At 42.6% G+C, this 19570-nt stretch overlaps 1 protein-coding gene across 9 annotated transcripts in view; it reads left to right on the forward strand.

The window, feature by feature from the left end:
- Window positions 1–16791, forward strand: part of CD44 (CD44 molecule (Indian blood group)) — an 89131-nt gene extending 72340 nt beyond the window's left edge. For 8 of the 9 annotated variants that reach the window (XM_061151844.1, XM_061151852.1, XM_061151862.1 and 5 more), the window contains 4 exons: window positions 830–895; window positions 5215–5286; window positions 7283–7361; window positions 15838–16791. In XM_061151844.1, coding sequence (XP_061007827.1) covers window positions 830–895; window positions 5215–5286; window positions 7283–7361; window positions 15838–16042 — 422 coding nt within the window. In that variant the 3' untranslated portion in view covers window positions 16043–16791. The remainder of the gene's footprint in view (window positions 1–829; window positions 896–5214; window positions 5287–7282; window positions 7362–15837) is intronic. The other variant, XM_061151909.1, reaches the window with a different exon arrangement.
- Window positions 16792–19570: the final 2779 nt, after the last annotated feature.

Consider the following 19570-nt stretch of genomic DNA (forward strand, 5'->3'; position numbering starts at 1 on the left):
CGATGTAAAGCCTTCTGGTGATGGATGTTTGAAAAGATGGCGTTATATTAACTCTTGGTGTTGAAAATACAGATTTAAGTTTTTGGAAAATATGATTTGAAATATATTCTAATAACCAGGTACACCTTAGCCACATATTAGTTAACTTCCCATTTCTTTTTCACTTACTTTCAGACTTAATTTTCTCTAAATTGAACTGACTTTTCTCTTTGAATCCTTACTGATTCAACCCCAAGATACTTTATTGAACAAACAAAACATTTCTCAATTTCCTACCTCAGAGAAATCTCTTTTTTTTTTCCATTTATTTTTATTAGTTGGAGGCTAATTACTTTACAATATTGTAGTGGTTTTTGCCATACATTGACCCAGAGGGATCGGGTGGAGAGAAATCTCTTTAAATGTCCCATGCCCTAAGCCACAGAGTACATGCATTCCCAATGATCACATCTATCATAATTCAAAGCACATAATCGTTATGTCAAAGACACAGTATCAAATCCCAACCTCAGACTTGCCAAGACATCATAGTATTTTTGGTAGAGTTACAATTTGGGGGTTTCTCCTGAAGCCACACTTATGGTCATCCTTACTGGTCTGTGCTGTCCCGGTTTTTAAAATTTTGCTTGAAGCTCTAACCCACTCATCAGTGGATGAAGCAATGAACAATAATTCATATCATGGACCCATTCAGACCTCCTTTGTCATTATTTTTGGTTACCTTCAAAAGACTTTGCGAGGGGCTGTATGAAAATGCACAGGTGAGGAAGCCCAGATGATAATGTAAGTGAACACATGGTTTTGAACCTCCCTCTGTTGCTCCTTACAGGAGACTACGGCTCATCCCGTGACCCCAGAGGAAGGTCCTATACAACTCACGCATCTGAATCAGCTGGTGAGTTTGAGCTGCTTTTAGTCACTTACTGTTACCATCATGGAACCTGCTAATTATTAATGATGTATGAGTCATGTGTCCCCGAAAGTGGTTCTCATACATTGTTTGCATGCGTCACAATCGCGGAGAGAACTTATTAAACTACACTGCTGGGCCCCATCCTCAAACGTTTCTGCTTCAGTAGGAGTGGAATGAAGCCTGAGCATTTGTATTTCTAGTAATTTCTCTGGTGATGCTGATTCTTCTAAGACACAGACTCCACTTTGAGGATGACTGCTTTTGAGAAAATTCTTCCATCTGAAAAAATCAGGAAGAATTCAAGCAGTCGCTCAGTTTAACACTGCATTTTACCAGAGTGATTAAGAACATAGATTTTAAAGAAAGAATGGCCTGAGTTTGATTCCAGCTCCTTCACATGCCAACAAGGGACCTTGTTTAAAGGATCTGAGGTTTGATTTCCTAACCAAAAAAATTGGGATGATAAATTGTCACAGGGCATTGTTTTAAAGGGGCATTCCCAGTGGCTCAGTGGGTAAAAAATCTGCCTGCAATGCAGGAGACACAGGATACTAAGGTTCAATCCCTGGGTCAGGAAGATCCCCTGGAGGGGAAAATGGCAATCCACTCCAGTATTTTTGCCAAGAAAATCCCATGGATACAGTTCATGGGGTCACAAAGAGTCAGAAGTGACTGAGCATGCACACACATGCACACGTTGTTTTAAAGACTAAATGATGTATACTTGTAAAGTCTTTAGCATAATTCCCCTGCCCACCACACATGGCATAATAACTAGCCTTTACTGAGAATTTACTGTGTGCTGCTGGTGTCTTTCTGAATACTTTACACGTGTTAGGTTGGACTATCTGAAACTGCCATTTCTGTAGATCAACAGTCAGTTATCGGTGATTCCCTGTATTTCATCTTTTATGTTCTCATTTAATTATGTCAGTAATTGTATTACCTCAGTATTACAAATGAGGAAACTAAGACCCAGAGAGGCTAAGCACCATGGCTGAGTTGACTTGGTAGAGTTGAATGGTGGAGCCAGGTTTCAAGCCTAGGGATCTTGTGTTGCCTCTCAGAAGCATGATCTGGGGAGATTCCCTGTAATGACCGTCATTATTGCCATAATTACTATAACAATCATGCCTCTAGAAATATCACTCCAGCCAGCAAAAGTCTGCCATGAGGCAGGTTGACTTGTGATCACTAATGCTGGGGCTCCTGAAAGGTTCTGCCAGGGCTGTCTCACTGTGGTCTCCCTGATTATTGCCAGCCCAGGTGACCCCATGCCAGCCAAGTAGCCCCATATGAACTATTGTCCTTCCCTTCCTTCCCAGCTGGGAGTTGGGTTGCCTCCAAGCTTGAAGGTTCACACACTTAAAGCAAATATGGAAATGGATATTTACATGGTGGCTTCAGTAATAACTTACCCTGTAGACAGAGCACAGGGATGTAGGAGCCCAGTAGAAATGCTTCTAAAATAAAGAGAGAAGTCCCAGGCTCTCTGGCGGCCTTGGGTAGAACATTTAACCTTTTCCAGTTTCAATTTATTAGTGAAAAAGGAGATCAAGACACAGGCCTCTCTTACTTCCTAGAGCTCTTGTGAAGAGCATGCTGCATTAAAAATATGAAAGTGTTTTGAAAATTATATGGAGCTGTTACTGTAAGGAGGTGCTCTTTAGTTTTTCATTTCATTTTGGGGTGGAGGTGCTCTTTAAAATCAAGTGATTTCAGCCACTCCAAGCATGGTCCCTGGACCAGTGGCAGGGATATCACCTAAGAGCTGGCTGGAAATGCAGACTCCCCAGACCACTGAATCAAGAACTGCATTTTATCCAGGCCTCCCCTGCCCTGCCCCCACTATGCAGTTTGTATGTACTTTAAAGTTTGAGAAGCACTGTTCAGACTTTTTCCTCACAGTGCGAGCCAGCTGTCCACGTGTCTCAGATTGGATCTCACCCCCCAACTGCATTGTCAAGCATCCCTCTTTGCAGAACTTACTTCCCCAACCAGCCCTACCCCGGCTGGATTCACAGAGCTCTAGGGTGCAAGACCAGGCCTGCTGGGTCTCATTCGTCTTCTCCAGCTCTTTCTTGAAGTGAGAATCAGGTGGGCGGGGGCTAGTCTCTTATGTTTGCTTCCTGAGCAGGTGTATATTGTTCAAATGGAAGGTTTCATCTGGTTGTGCACACACCCAGATCTTTCCTTGCCGGGAGCACTTTTTATGAAAATCAAAATAAAGAGATGATGACCCATTGATGGCCTCCCGTTCAAATATCAAAGGCTTCTGTGAGTCAGAGACAGACCAATGAGAGTGGCTGCACCTCCTAGGTGGTTTTCCAGGCAAAGATCTCTAGTTTAGACAGCTAGTATCCCATGACCTGTTCAGGCTAACACCTGCCAATAATGACCAAGGCCTCTGGGAGGCAGCTAGAGGAACCCCCTTGGATTCCTTCTGATTGATAGAAGACACTGTCAAAATGGCCTGCTGAAACAGCCAAATGTCCAGTAGAATTTGTTTTGCTCCGTTTTGAGTTTAACTAGTACATTGAATTGCATAAATAGGAGCCATTCTACTCAAAATAACTACTCAGAGTTCACCATGCACAGTCAGAAATTTGACTCTGAGGAAAGGCTATTTAAGTTCTGCCCATCTTCATGGGGTCACAAAGAGTCGTACACCACTGAGCCACTGATGGACAATGACAACATCTTCATTCATTGATTAGCCAAACAGACTTCCTGGGTTTTTTTCTTCCCTGGGAACCCACTGCAGGATTCTGCAGTGGGTTCCCATTTGGTAGGGGAAAAGAGTTCATTTTAGGGGGAATTTTTCACATTTTGTTTTGAAACAGTGGAGGGAAGCACAACACACACACACGCACGCATGCGCACACACACACACACACACACACACACACACCCACACACCCCTCAAAGCTTTCATGTGGGTGAGTCTCTTCACAAAATGCCTTCGAAGTTTCATTTAAAACATGATTCCTCCCTCATTGTGATGAATCTCCCGTTCTGACTTCTGAATTCTTTCTCTTGTGATTCTTCCTGCTTCTTTCCAGTTTGGATTCTTTGTCTCCTTATTTGGTTTTGTAGCAGCAGAGAATGTTGTCTTCTCAGAAGTGTGTGTTTTAGGAATATAGACATATTAGCAGGCGCTCTCCTTAGGGTGATTTTTCACAAAGAGAAAGGGACATTGCCCACCCCACCCTACCTTGAATCCTTTTTTTTTCTTAATGTTTATGACTATTGAAGATGTTGGACATAATTTTTAGATTTGCTTTAAACTACCCAAAACATTTGAATCCCCTGGGGATCTTGTTAAAATGAAGATTCTGAGGTTTGGGATGAAACCTGAGGCTGTGTATTACCAGCAAGCTCCCACAGTGATGTTGCTGGTCTAGGGTAGCAAGGTCTTAAGTTAAAAATAGAGAATTGTAATGTTACCGAGTGCAAGATTGTACTGCTTGCTCTACAACAGGCCAGTAAATCAAGAGATGAGTTGTTGGAGCAAGGATTAGTGACTTTATTCCGAAAGCCAGCAGAAAAGATGGTGGACTGGTGTCCCAAAGAACCATCTTGCTTGAGTTAGAATTCAGGCTTCTTTTATACTAACAGGAACGGAAGTGAAATTAAACTTTTCCTGGTTTCCATCAGGCTTGTTAATTTCTTCCTTCCTACAGTCATTGACAGGTGAGGCTTGTCAGGATGCTTCCTATGAACTAGACCAAGATATTTTAACTTAATGCTCATTCCCTGGAAGGCAGGGTTCCCAGAGATGGGCCACTATGCATAATTTAAGCTTATAGATAGGATTTCTTTAATGATTAGCTGGTAATAGAAACAAAGGTTCTTCACTATTACAGTTAACTGCACACAATTACCATTCTTGTTCACGTCTTTAAACCTCTGTAAAATGATGATGAAGCAGATTCTATTATTACCCCCATCTTATGAGTGAGAAAACAGACCTGGCGAGGGATGACTTGTCCCAGCAGATATTACTGGTGAGAGACAGGGGTAGGACTTGAATCCAGAGCTATCCTGAACACTGCATAGTACTACTGCTGAGAATTCTCATACTCTTGATGAAAAATGACATTTCTAAACCTTACCTTTCATCAAACTGAGCTTTTCTGGAGAGATGTGTCTTTCATACAACACATAATGGATGTCTGTGGCTTGGATCTATAGCTTTGCAGTGATGTAGCATGTAGAGTTTGGCCTTCTGTGTTGCTCTATGAGAAACTCCTGGTTACACGTTCCAGACTTTGTTGAGAGATGTTGTTTTTTCTCCTTAGGACACTCAAGTGGGAGTGAAGAACATGGGGCAAACACAACCTCAGGTCCTGTGCGGAAACCTCAAATTCCAGGTGAGTTTTGAGCTGTGAAGGAAAAAAAGGCTAAAAGCAGGTCTCTCTGAATGTCACAGAGGGAAGAAGAGACCAGTTGGAAAGCACATTCTCCTACATGTCTACCCTTTGTGAGGCTCCTCTTTGTGAGCTAAAGGGTGAATGACAGTACCACAGCCTCTGGAGAAAGAATGAAACGTTTCCTTCTTCTTTGGTGCCATAGATTGGCTGAGCTCATGTTTGGACCTGTCCCTGGTCTGTCCCAAAGAAGTGCCTTGTTAGTTACTAAAGCTCCCTCCCCAAATGAGTGATCTTCCTATCCCAGGGGATAGGAACTTCAGGCCAGTTCCCTCTATATTTCCGGGTTTGAGGGTGGATGTGTAACTTTCTCCTCATGTTGCAGACGATGGGGAAATACAAGAGTCATGTGTGTTGGGTGGAGTGAAAATTTTCTTCTTGTCCCCAAACTTCTTTTTCTCTAGGGACAATCTTTACTGATTTAGAGAGAAGAAAGTTTCAGAATATGGTGAGAGGGCTGGACCACCTGGCTCCCTTGAGCATCAAGATTTAAGGCATTTGAGGCAAATTCTTTCTTTGACTTAGGCTCCAAACTGGACATTTGTAAAGTGGGATTACAGTGAAGGAAGGTTTCCCTAGGGAAGAGCATGGTGTGGCCCGTGTCCCCTTGCCTTGGCTTACCTGAGCAGAGCATGTGGAGTCAGGGGAGTGGACTAAGGGGGTGGGTGGGATGCAGTTGCTATAATCAGGCAGCAGGATTTTTCCCAGCTCTAGTGAGAGTGAGTGTGGAGCATCTTAGGGCTAGACCCATGGGGAAAGAACAGAAGTGATACCTTCCTGTCAGCCTCCACGTCTCCTGACTCAACCTCCCTCCCCAAACTCATCTAACCAAGGGAATGGTCGGGCTGAGGCAGTACCGAGCAGGATATCAGAGGAAAATGAAGATTCTCAAAGAAGAATAGTCAGTGAATGACTTCCCATCTTTCTGGTTCCTTCAGCTTCAGTTCATTGCATTGATATACAATCTACTTTGCTATTGAATTTATTCAGATTGTCAAGTTATATTTTAATGCTACTACAGCTTGGTTTTAAAAACATGTGTGTAACATTTTATTGGTTTACAAGTGATACACTAATTATTGGAGGCATTTTAAAAAATACTGCTGAACAAAAGGATAAAAATATAATTCCTTTGTTATCTACCTCACCATCCAGAATACCATGGTAACCATTTTCATGTGTATCCTTTCTGTTATTTTTCTGTCTGATTTCTATACAAACATGTAATTTGACACATTGTTTAGTAAACTCATTCCCGACTGGCTGGTCACAGCTTTCCAATGTCATTACATACTCTTGCCCTGTATCTTAGTACACAATACAATGATGGACCCTAATTCATTTAACCAATCCCTTATTGTTGGATAGTAGATGGTTTCCAACTTCTACTATTATAAATAGCACAGTAAGAAATATCTTTATAGCCAAGTCTGAGGCCTTATATTCCTGGAAGTATAACAAATGGATCAAAGGCTGCACAGTTTGAAGCATTTTGACAAATATTGCCAAATGACCCTCCTGACCTCTCCACAGGGATGTCATTTCTGCCACCCACTAGTATATGATCTCCATTTTTGTTCCTTAATAAAATGTAATGCAGATGCTCTCATATAGAAAAGGAATGATACTTGTAAGGAACATTCTTTTTATTTATTTAATGATATCACACCAAAGGCATCTACAGGTTTTACAGTTCATTCTATGCTTTTTGGAAATGTGTTTCTCCTGGGGGAACTTGGAAATCTTGACTGGTCATAAGGTTGATAAACAGGCCTGTTAGACAAAGACCTATAGCAAAATGGTTCTTCCACTATTAGCTGGCTATTGGCTAGACCTTTAGTTGGCCTCATGTGTAGAGCTGACTGTAGCTCCTGTTTGGACCAGGTCAATTTATAAAGTGCATTCCCCAAGCTCATGCGTGTCTTTGGCTTCCCACCAGAATGGCTGATCATCTTGGCATCTCTCCTGGCCTTGGCTTTGATTCTCGCGGTTTGCATCGCTGTCAACAGTAGGAGAAGGTAAGGGGATGCTCCTCAGGGCCTTAACTTTGAAAGGGCATCATTTAAACTTAGGCTGTAAAACTACTAAGTATAAAATACAAGCTACAAGGATGTGTTGCACAACACAGGGAATATAGCCAATATTTTGTATTAACTTTATATGGAGTGTAATCTGTGGAAATGTTGAATTACTATGTTGTATATGTGAGACTAATAGAATATTGTGAGTCAACTATACTTCAATTAAAAAAAAAAAAAAGCCATAGGCAATATGTCCTTGCTACTCAGAGTGTAGCCCCTGCAACCAGCAGCCTCTGCACCCTGAAAGCTTGTCAGAAATGCTACATCTCAAGCCCTACCCCACCCCCCGTATCAGAGTCTGTGTTTTGATAAGACCCCAGGGACTCATGTGTATAGTACAGTTTAAGAAGCTCTGCCCTGGATATTCTTTAGAGAAGGGAGACTGTGATTCTTTGGACATCTGCTTTTAAATGGGTCTTTTGTGGGTCTTAGTTTTGGGGTATGTGATGAAAATTGTGCAATATCTCACCAGGAAGACATGAAATAGTATACTCATTCATTGATTCATTGGGCTTCCCTGGTGGCTGAGATGGTGAAGAGTCTGCCTGTAATGCCAGAGACCCGGGTTCAATCCCTGGGTCAGGAAGATCCCCTGGAGGAGGGCATGGCAACTCACTCCAGTATTCTTGCTGGGAAAATCCCATGGATAGAGGAGTCTGGTGGGTTACAATCCATCTGGTCACAAAGAGTCAGACAGGACTCAGTGACTAACACTTTCACTTTGATTCACTGAACAAATATTCATCAAATGTCTTCTCAGTGCACAATAATACTATATAGAGATTCAAGGACTGGCCCTTTAGCCTGTCTGAGGTCCCTAGAAACCTAGAACCCTTACCTAAAGCAGGCATTGGGTTTGTGATTTTATTTTATTTTTTTGTAATGACACTATTTTCTGCTTTCTGAAAGCTGTCATCAAAAGGATTCAGGTTATGGCCTAGGAAGAGTTCCCTGAGACCGAGGTATAGGAGACAATGAAGAATTTTCCATGGAAAGTCTGAAAAAAGACTTTTTTTCACCTCTCTAGAACTGGCATGTGGGTTGTTTACATATCGTCAGACATCTTTTCTCTCCCTCCCTCAACCAAGGCCTATTGTTTTGTAATGATATATCTGCATATACCTGATTCAGCTGTGACCAGCCTCTAGAAATAATGCTACCTTTAATATGAAGCAGAGGAAAACAGTAATTCTAGCATCAGAGGAAATGAGCTTTCACAGGAGTACTCCAGAAATATAGCTATAAATTTTAAGATACTCTAAAGATGCACAATTTTTTTCCAAGAAAATGCAGAGGAACATCAAACTTTCTGTAAATGTCCCTTGAGGTTTCTTCTTATAAATCAAAATAATCTTATTTCCAAGTGGGGCCACACTTATTGTATCATTAGATCATCAATCAGGTCAGAAAATGCCCCTACATATGGGAAAAGACCTGGGAAAAATTCTAGAATCTTTCTTGTTGTCTTTTGGAAAGCCAAGGAACAGCTAATTCCATTGCCATGTATGGCTCATGCAGTATCTTTCCTTTTTGGAGGAAATCAAATAACGTCATTTTACATTCATACAAGTTAATAAAAGTGCTTTTAAAGTCAAATAGACGTGCTGCTATCTGTAAAACAAACAAAAAAATTTAGCCAATTTCATAAGGAACAAAAACCAGGAAAAGAAATCTGAAAGACCTCCTAAAAATCTCCCATGACTAAATGGAAAGACATTTTTTTTAGTTGAATTTAAATAATATGACTTAGGGAGCCCTTACAAAGAGCCTTTATACTTTCCTTCGGCCTCTGTGTTTTTTTCGTAGATGACTTTTGCTCAATTAAATATGAATTTCCTATTGTTGGAAATCAGTCCTTTTATTCCAGGCCCTAAAATGTACCACTTCTGCTCACATATACAGCCCATAAGCTCTGTGCATGTCACCATAGAAACATTGGCCTCAGATGCTCTCAACGTGGGGGAGAACTCGGAGAAGCATCTCAGCTGTCCCCCGAGTAGTTTCACTTCCCATCATGTCAGCAGCATAAGCAGCCCCCCTTGTTTCCCCACCCCTTCCTCCCAATACCACTGGTCACCCTGGCAACTGGCAAACAGGGACACACAGGATCCCGTAGAGTGAGCGTCTCACCGGGAAAGTAGCTGCTCGGATGCTCTGAATAACCATGTCCTGATTTGATAATCGAAAACAGATTTGCCACAGAGCTAAAGACTGATTAACGGCTGCAGAGGCCCTGGGATGTACACTATGATTCTAAAGCCACCAGCCCATTCTAATCCTCTCAAAAGGCAGAGGCCTTTCTACTTGGAGCGTGGCATTCTAGAGGGATACAGAATCCTATTTTCATCAAAGAAAGTTTGAAGAGGCCTATTCCAGGTATTCAGTTATTCAGCAAATGTCTTTTGAGGGGCAGCTGTGACTGTCAGTACTAGAGGAGGAAGAGATGAAAACAAAAAGGGTACCATGCCTTCTCTGCAAGAATCTTGAGGTTTTGTGGCAGTATTGGCCTGTTCACTTTGAGTCAGCTATTGTTTACTGCCAACATACTCTGGGCCAGGCCTTGTTACGTGAATTACGATTAAAAGATAGAAGTGGAAAATCATTAACTACTGAAGTTGAGGTTGGGGAATTAAACATGGGCTTCCATGAAGTGATCTGTGAGTTCCATCATCTTAAAGATGCCGATTTAGGGGTCCTGTAATTTCTCTCGCCTTCCCCATCCCTGTCATAGCCCACATCATTACCTTTCCTGCTGTTCTCTTTATAACCAGAGTCCTTGAATTGCACCTTTCCAGTGGAAATCAGAACTTTATTCACTCTCTGCAAGAGCCAACAGCTCTTTTAGGAGTCAGTTGGATTGGTAGATATTGGATGAGACTGAAGAGAAGAAGTTAGATGCCTTTCTCTTAAAGAATTTATCGGGTTTGTGTGAAGAGGAGAGAGAAAGCTGCACAGAAGAGCAATGATTAAGGAATGTTTCTGCATCGATTGTGCAGAAGAGGCCTTTGCCCGCTTGCACTGTCATGGGAATAATCATCCTGCCTCTCCACCCCAGGGGGCAGTCATGCACCCTATGCCTGGGGTGTCCCCTCCGTTAATCTCCATGACTTAGAAATGTCTTCCTTCTTTTAAGCTGCAGCCTAGTTCACTCTAATCTCAGCTCACCCAAACTCCTTCTGCCCTCTTCAACAGAGCTGTCCAGGAGAACTTTCTGTGCTGACAGAAGTGTTCCACGTTTGTGGTCATATGCAACCATTAACCAGTTGTGGCTGCTGAGCACTCATAATGTGTCTAGTTCAACTTAAGAAGTGTATTTTTGATTTTATTTCATTTGAATTAGTTTATATCCTATGGCTGGTGTCTACTGGATGGAATGGCAAAGCTCCAACATACTGCAAAATAGATCTCTAAATGTCTTTCAGGACTCTCAGATAGATGAGACATAAGACCAGTCTTGTTTTCTGGTCTTTTTTTTTTGCTATTGATGTTGTTTTTAAGGAAGGGGAGGAGGCCCGAATGATCCCTGTGGTAATGGATTAGAACTGACAACATCAGTATGAACTTAATACAGATGTTTACATATAAAATTATTTATTTATTTTTATTTTTTGGCCACGGCATGTGGGATCTTGCTTCCCAGTTGGCTCAGTGGTAAAGAATCTGCCTGCCAAGCTGAAAACACAGGTTTGATTCCTGGGTTGGGAAGATCCCCTGGAGTTGGAAATGGCAACTGACTCCAGTATTATTGCTTGGGAAATCCCATGAACAGAGGAGCCTGGGGGGCTACAGTCCACAGGGTTGCAAAGAGTTGGACACAACTGAGCGACTAAACAACAACATGTAGGATCTTAGTTCCCCAACCAAGAATTGAACCTTGTGCAACCCCTGCTTTGGAAGTTCAGAGTCCTAACCAGTGGACTACCAGGGAAGTCCCAAGGCCAGCTGTTAAGTTACCTTACCACTTAACTTTTAAGATAAACTCCTCCAAGCCCTAAAGAATATGTTTCCTGGCTTCTAAACCCCACACAGCCTGCCCACCCACTCCTGGCCAGGCTTCAGCCTGGCAGCTTCCTCATCGTGAGGTCACTTGCGTCCTCAGCTGATGCCTGAGGTTGAAGGGGAAAGGAGATACAGGCAAGATGTGGTTCAGTAAAGATCTCTGACCTTTAGAGTCAGAAAGTCTAAGTTGTAAATACTATGGTAGTTCCTGTTATAACTAGCAGGGTAGCTTTGGGTGATATGCTTGACTTCTTGGATTCAGAAAAGAGATAGGCTGGATCACCTCTGAAGTCCCTTCAGCTCTAATGTTTCTTTTTAAATTCCTGTAACTAATAAGAAATAAAAAAATTAGAGCTTGGTTTTTAAAAGTACTTATGAATTGCCCGGAGCACCAAATATTGGGCTGAGTTATTTATGAGCATCAACCTGCCCTCCTGAAAAAACTCAGACAGAAAACAGAGACACATAAATCCAGAGGGAAACGGGGGCAGGACCAAACCCAAGCACAACATTTCTCCGCCCTGCAGGTCTAATGTTACCCACTTTCAAAATCAGCTTCATTTAGGGTAATAATGTTAATCCCCACCTCGCCCCCTTGCACAAACATTTATTTTATGATTATAAATCACTTTCCTGCACTGTTTCATCCAACTTCTCAACTACCCGTTTGGTGGATGAATGGAAATTACTTTAATAAGATACCTTTTCTCCAAAGACCATCTGATGCAAACTATTGGGTTGACCAAAAAGGTCATTCAGGTTTTTCTGTAAGATGTTACGGGAAAAAAACAAACTTTTTTGCCAACCCCGTATTATATATAAAATGGATAAACAACAAGATCCTACTCTATAGCATAGGCAACTATATTTAATATCCTATGATAAACCATAATGGAAAAGAACATGAAAAGGAATATATGTATGTGTGTATATCTGTTCAGTTCAGTTCAGTCACTCAGTCGTGTCTGACGCCGCAACGCCACGGACTGTAGCACTCCAGGCCTCCCTGTTCATGACCAACTCCCAGGGTTTATTCAAACTCATGTCCATTGAGTTGGTGATGCCATCCAACCATCTCAACCTCTGTCGTCCCCTTCTCCCGCCTTCAATCTTTCCCAGCATCAGGGTCTTTTCAAATGAGTCAGTTCTTTGCATCAGGTGGCCAAAGTATTGGAGTTTCAGCTTCAGCATCAGTCCTTCCAATGAACACCCAGGACTGATCTCCTTTAGGATGGACTGGTTGGATCTCCTTGCAGTCTGAGGGACTCTCAAGAGTCTTCTCCAACACCACAGTTCAAAAGCATCAATTCTTTGGCCCTCAGCTTTGATTACAGTCCAACGCTCACATCCATACGTAACTACTGGAAAAACCATAGCCTTAACTAGATGGACCTTTGTTGGCAAAGTAATGTCTCTGCTTTTTAATGTGCTGTCTAGGTTGGTCATCTTCCCTGGGTTGGGAAGATCCTCTGGAGAAGGAAATGGCAACCCACTCCAGTACTCTTGCCTGGAAAACCCCATGGATGGAGGAGCATGATAGCCTACAGTCCTCGGGGTCACAAAAAGTTGGGCACGACTGACTGAGCAACTTTGCAAGGTTGGTCATAACTTTTCTTCCAAGGAGTAAGCATCTTTTAATTTCATGGCTGCAGTCACCATCTGCAGTAATTTTGGAGCCCAAAAAAATAAAGTCTGCCACTGTTTGCATCTATTTACCATGAAGCGATAGATCGGATGCCATGATCTTTGTTTTCTGAATGTTAAGCTTTAAGCCAACTTTTTCACTCTCCTTTTTCACTTTCATCAAGAGGCTCTTTAGTTCTTCTTCACTTTCTGCTGTAAGGGTGGTATATGAGTATAACTGAGGGTTTTCCAGGTGGGGCTAGTGGTAAAGAATCCACCTGCCAATGCAGGTAGACGTAAGAGATGCAAGTTCATTCTCTGGGTTGGGACGATCTCCTGGAGGAGGGCGTGGCAACCCGCTCCAGTATTCTTGCCTGGAAAATCCCATAGACCGAGGAGCTACAGTCCATGGGGTCGAAGAGTCAGGACTGAAGTGACTTAGTATGTATGAACATGTAAAACTGAATCACTTTGCTATACAGCAGAAATGAACAAAATGTTGTAAATCAACTGTACTACAGCAAAATTACATTTAAACAAAAAACTGCAAAAGCAAAGACAAGTGAGATAACCCTGGGTAATTTGAAAAAAACACAAGCAGCACCCACCTTTGGCCTTTTACAACATCTTCATCGTAAATATAACAAGGGGAGTGGAGGTAGCCAGAAGAAACAGACCAAACATTGTTCATGGCTCTGGTTATACTAACAAGTACAGCAAGTGCTTCTTGAACATTCACTGTGTTTCAGATACTGTTCTAAGTGCTTATCCAAGCACTTAGCCTCGATTTCCTTAATCTACATTGTTCAGAAGAGCAACAGATAAAATGACGGTAAACTCATGTATCCAGTGCCAACCTCTGCTTCAAGGGATTCCCACAGTCCTGTGACACTGGTACTCTTAACAGCCTGGTGTTACAGATAAGAAAGCTGAGGCTCAGAGAAGTTAAGTGAGTTGCCCGAGGTCACACAGTGGTAAGGCCCTCAAGCCAGGCCTTCCAAGCACCTGCTCTTGTCTCTGGATTGCATCCATATGCCCAGCCCTACGGACCAGCAGAGGTCAAGTGTCCTTCCTCCTACCCTCATCAAGAGTCATGCCAGAGGATACAGGATCAACCTCCTATTCAGGAGGTATAATTTCTACTTCTCCAAACAACTGATTAAAGTTTATGGCCTTGGCCGTTCCAGAGGGAATGGCCCATGATCATGAATAATAGAAGCTTTGTCTCTACAACTGCAAATATCCAGCGGCAAAGTGAACAATTCCAACTTCGTACTTGTTCCAGATCTCCAGATGGTTAGCAGCATGAATAAAGCAAGGGCAGCAGACCCTGGACTTTGGTCATAAAAGCCTACATTTGAATATTGACTCTGTCCCTCTTACTGGCTGTGTGACCTCAAGCTAGTTACTAAACCTCCCTGAGCCTCAGTTTCCATTGCTGTATAATGGGAATAACAACTGCTTTGTGAGATTATTGTAAAGATTACATGAAATTACATGTAAAGTGCCTGACATTCACAAAGTGTCCAATAAATGCACATTTCCCCTCACTCCCACTCCACTTGTAGTTGTGAGGATTTGCACCTTTGCTTTTGTTTAAGCAACATCTGACTTCTTGGTTTGCACTTTTGCTTCTGTTTAAGCAGCATCTGACTTCTTGATGTGTGGCAGTGATCATGTTGCAGGAAAGAGGAAGCGTTGCTTCAGGCTGGGGTAGGGGTAAGGCAATGTCCTGACCCAGCAACAGGATCAAGGTCATGTTCTTCTATTGAGGACCTGCATTTGAGTAATGTTATTGAGAAATCTTAAATAGTGAACGACTTGCCTTATGTAGTTAAACTTCCCATATCTAAGGTTACATGACAATTAACCAAGGATAAGGGAAAAATCAGTGTGGCCTTATATCTTCCCTGGTGGCTCAGATAGTAAAGAATCTGACTGCAGTGCTGAGTTTGATCCCTGGGTTGGGAAGATCCCCTGGAGAAGGGAATGGCAACCCACTCCAGCATTCTTGCCTGGAGAATCCCATGGACAGAGGAGCCTGTTGGGTTAGAGTTCATGGAGTCGTACAGAGTTGGACACGATTGAGTAACTAACCTTAACACTATACTTCTAGAAAAGCGTTGCCTCATTCTTCTTGGTATTTGCAATAATAACTCTGACAACACCAACATAGTGTTGACTGGGAGAGGAAGTAATGGGACCTTCTTGAATACACAAATCAGAATGATTTATAGTCATCCCGTTGATGGTTTATCTAAGCCTGCAGAAACAGCCAGAGTTTAACAGAGGCAAACATTTCCCTTACATGATATGCTGGAAGGAGAGTTAGAACTTGGGAGTCAGACACACCAGGGTTTGAATCCCAATTCTCTTAGTACTCGTTGAATAACCTGGGACAAGTGATGGAATTTTCCAAGCGCAAGATTTCTTTAGCTGTGATGGGGGATACAATGAGCCCTGACTTCCCATAGCTGTGACCACTGATTCTCAGACTCACTTCAGGTAGCCTGTGAGGGTTTGCTAAATCCCAGACCTTGGTCTCCGCCCCTCGAGTTTTCTGATTCAGGATGTCTGAGGTGGGCCTGAAAATTTGCATTTCTAACAAGTTTACAAGTGATGCTTTGGCTACTGGTTCAAGGACTTTGCTTTGAAAAGTGCCAATTGTTAAAAGTCAGTAGGATGAAATATACTCAGATTATCATAAACCATAGTGATGGTGGCATTAACTGTGACAGTGATGACAGAATCATTGTACCCATTTCTCTTACAATTTTTTTTCAATTCTTAGATGTGGGCAGAAGAAAAAGCTGGTGATCAACAACGGGAATGGAACCATGGAGGAAAGAAAGCCCAGCGGACTCAATGGAGAAGCTAGCAAGTCTCAGGAGATGGTGCATTTGGTGAACAAGGGGTCGTCAGAGACCCCAGACCAGTTCATGACGGCAGACGAGACACGGAACCTGCAGAATGTGGATATGAAGATTGGGGTGTAACGCCTACTTCATGACCTTGGAAATAAACCACCATTGGAGACACAACCATTACAGGGAGCTGGGACACTTCACAGATGCAGTGTGCTACTGATTGTTTCATTGGGGATCTTATTTTTTAGCATAAAATTTTCTATTCCTTTTTTGGGAGTTTTTTGTGTTTTATTTTTTAAAGTCAGATCCAGTTGATAAAAGCAGCATTGCTTTCTGAAATAAGGGCCCAGTTAGTAATCGGCAAGAATTGGACTGTTCTAGTCCCCACCGAGAAGCGTCTCACCTCCCTGAGGTGTGTGATGGGCAGCATCTAACAAAAGCCACACGTCCATCTTCCTGATCCTCAACCTTCCCCTTCACCCCACTTGCCAGGGAGCAGCCACCTGCTAAGGACATCCTGCAGGGCTAAGAGGGATCGGCCCCTGGGAGGAAATTTGAATGGGTCCATACTGCCCTTCCAGCAGGCCAATCCCTGGGCATTTCTTTCTAGTGGGGTTGGGGATGGGGGTGTACTGGTTACACATCCCCTTCTACAGACTCCTTGGAAAATTTTCAAATGCTTCTGGGAAATACCCAAACAGTGAAGCTATTTATCTATAGTAAGCTATTTATCTGTGTTTCTGAAATATGAAAAAACCTTGGAGGTCCTTTGATCAATGTTTTTGGTTTTTTGTTTTTTTTTTGGTTACCTACCTGGTCAGAGGCATAAAAGGGTTTATACTGGTTCATAATAAACACCTGTACTTCTTCCACCTTAACCCTTTGTGCTGTGATCTTTCAGTTTCCTAACCAGCAAAGTCTGGGTCCCAACAGCTCATCAGGAAGAGGCGAGGAGGTCCTCCTTGCAAGTCTTCATCTCAGAGCCACAAAGCCCCCACTCAGGCTCACTCACCCGAATCTCATAGAGGACCAGGGAAGACAGTATTATTTTATTTCTGAGGTTCCAAAGGCATTCTAGCCTGTCCTACAACCAAAATTGTGAGAGGAGGCGCTTCAGCTGCTTTTATGTGTTGATGGCTGCCTATTCTTTCCCCTGAAAGATGGTGAAAAGTCACGTTGCATGTGCATGACCGACCCTTTGTGATGTTCCATGTCCTAGACCCTGATCGTGTTGTCCAAAAACAATGCGGAAGTGCCTTCCGAACTTCTGTCATAAAAGGAGAAGCCAATAGACATGAAGGAGCACAGACAGTAGCCAACAGACAGGCATAAGTAGGGAAGGTGGATCCTGTCGGAGGATTTTTATGACTGTATTTGTCTATATTTTTTCAAGCCAGTGGTCTCCATCCAAAGCAGTTACTACTCAGGGTTAACTTAGGTGGCTGGAGAATCCCTCTAAAGGTTATAGGGCTTCCCACCTTAGACTCATCACCAGATAAACAGTTATATGGCCAAATAAGAGAATAATGGCTTTATCTCCGCTTGGCAAGTCTTTAGCAGTCTTTATATATAAGTTCAGGAGACTCCGTTGGTCCTAAAACTTCCAAAGGCTTCTTGTAATAGAAGAAATTGAATCTATAAAAATAAGGGGTTCTATAAACTGGGACCTCCTTCCTTAGGTCCCCATAGAAAGTAATTTGTTGCCTAAACTGATTACAACTGACAATGTTTCCCAGCCCAAATATGAAGAAGGAGGAGGAGAAAGAAGAGAAGAAGGAAAAAAAAAAAAAAAGAAGACAGTCCCATGTGAATCAGGGCTGGGCTTACACCAAGAGTGGATTCTGAAGAATATATCAGTATTTAAAGGAGGGTTGCCGGCTTTCTGCTCATTCTGAAACTCAATCTTCCCCATCCACCCTCACAACCCCCTCCCCATCCTGGTCTTTGAAAGTTTCCTTTCTCTTCTGTGGACATCCTCAGTCAGCTCCATAGGCAGCTGTCTGGTGTTCTTTTCATTTTCAAGCCACACTGTTGTTACTGCCACTGTTGTCCAAGTACCCCCACTAGCCAGAGCTCTCCTGGGCTGCTGCAGACCCAGACAGGCTTATGCAGGCTCTTCAACTTAAATGCAACAAACCACGACAGGGTCAGATTCAAGAAAGCCAGGCCCAGCTCAACCTACCCCAGATTCTCTTTGGGGTCCTGGACAGTCGTACAAGTCTCACAGCTAGGGAAGGTTTTCCACCCCTTCTATACATTCCCATCAAGTAGGCTGAAATTTCATTCAGTCGCTCAGTCGTGTCCGACTCTTTGCAACCCCATGGACTGAAGCATGCCGGGTCTCCCTGTTCTTCACCCTCTCCCGGAGCTTGATGAGTCAGTGATGCTATCCAAGCATCTCATCCTCTGTTGTCCCCTTCTCTTCCTGCCCTCAATCTATCTCAGCATCAGGGTCTTTTCTAATGAGTCGGCTCTTTGCATCAGGTGGCCAAAGTGTTGGTGATTCAGCTTCAGCATCAGCCTTTCCAATGAATAATCAGGATTGATTTCCTTTAGGATGGACTGGTTTGATCTCCTTGCAGTCCAAGGGACTCTCATGAGTCTTCTCCAACACCACAGTGCAAAAGCATCAATTCCTCAGCACTCAGACTTTTTCTGATTCAGTTCTCACATCCATACATGACTACTAGAAAAACCATAGCTTTGACTAGATGGACCTTTGTTGGCAAATAACATCTCAGCTTAAAATATGCTGTTGATTTGTCATTGCTTTTCTTTTGAGAAGCAAGCATCTTTTAATTTCATGGCTGCAGTCACCATTTGCAGTGATTGTTCCATCAAGTAGGCTGAAATAGGAGATTGTCTTCTATTCTCTTTTGGAATTTCATATGATCTTCCCTTTCATTATTGTTGTCACCCCTCACTGGGATATAGCTCTGTGTTCTTACAAAAGGAAAAGGGGAGGTCTAAAACTTTCACACTGGGATGCAATACCCCTGCAACATTGCCTGTGCTCAGGGAGAAGGATCTATCCCTGCCACTTGAAATAAGGACGTAACTCCATGCCATTCCTACCAGTAGCTTGCCAGGTGGCCTGGGCTGGGTCTTAAACTGAGTATTATTTGTAAAAGAAAGGGGCCAGCATTTTATTATTTTGCCGAGCTTAGGAGAGCAAAGCTGATAGTTTTGCAAAGCTGAGGGCTTCAGGTGTAATTTTTCCTGAAAAACCACAAATCTTTTGTGTCTCCTGAGGGCTTCCTTTAAATTAGCATTAGGTGAAAAATAAAATGGGGCAAAAGATACCTTCATATCCATATTTTTCAGATTCTAGCCTGGCAGAGATTTCTCTAGCAGAACCTCTCAAGAAATTTTACATCAAGACCGTGACAACTAGAATCAATTCATAGCCTCCATTCACTCAATATACCAGTACACAGCAAAGGAGTAGGAGAAAGAAATCACTGATTTCTCTAGAAAGCAAAATGTACTTAAGAATAACATTCACCCTTGTGTCATAGGAATGTCTTTTTATAAACCACTTGTGTTGAATTTTCCAAGAATAGCTCATTGTTCATGTATACATGATGGCCCCGGTTAAATACTTTGATTTTTCACAGCACACTCTCAACTCTGATTTTTGTATATTTTTTAATGGAC

This window comes from Dama dama, chromosome 1, assembly GCF_033118175.1.
Source record: "Dama dama isolate Ldn47 chromosome 1, ASM3311817v1, whole genome shotgun sequence".
NCBI classification, from domain to species: Eukaryota; Metazoa; Chordata; class Mammalia; order Artiodactyla; family Cervidae; genus Dama; species Dama dama.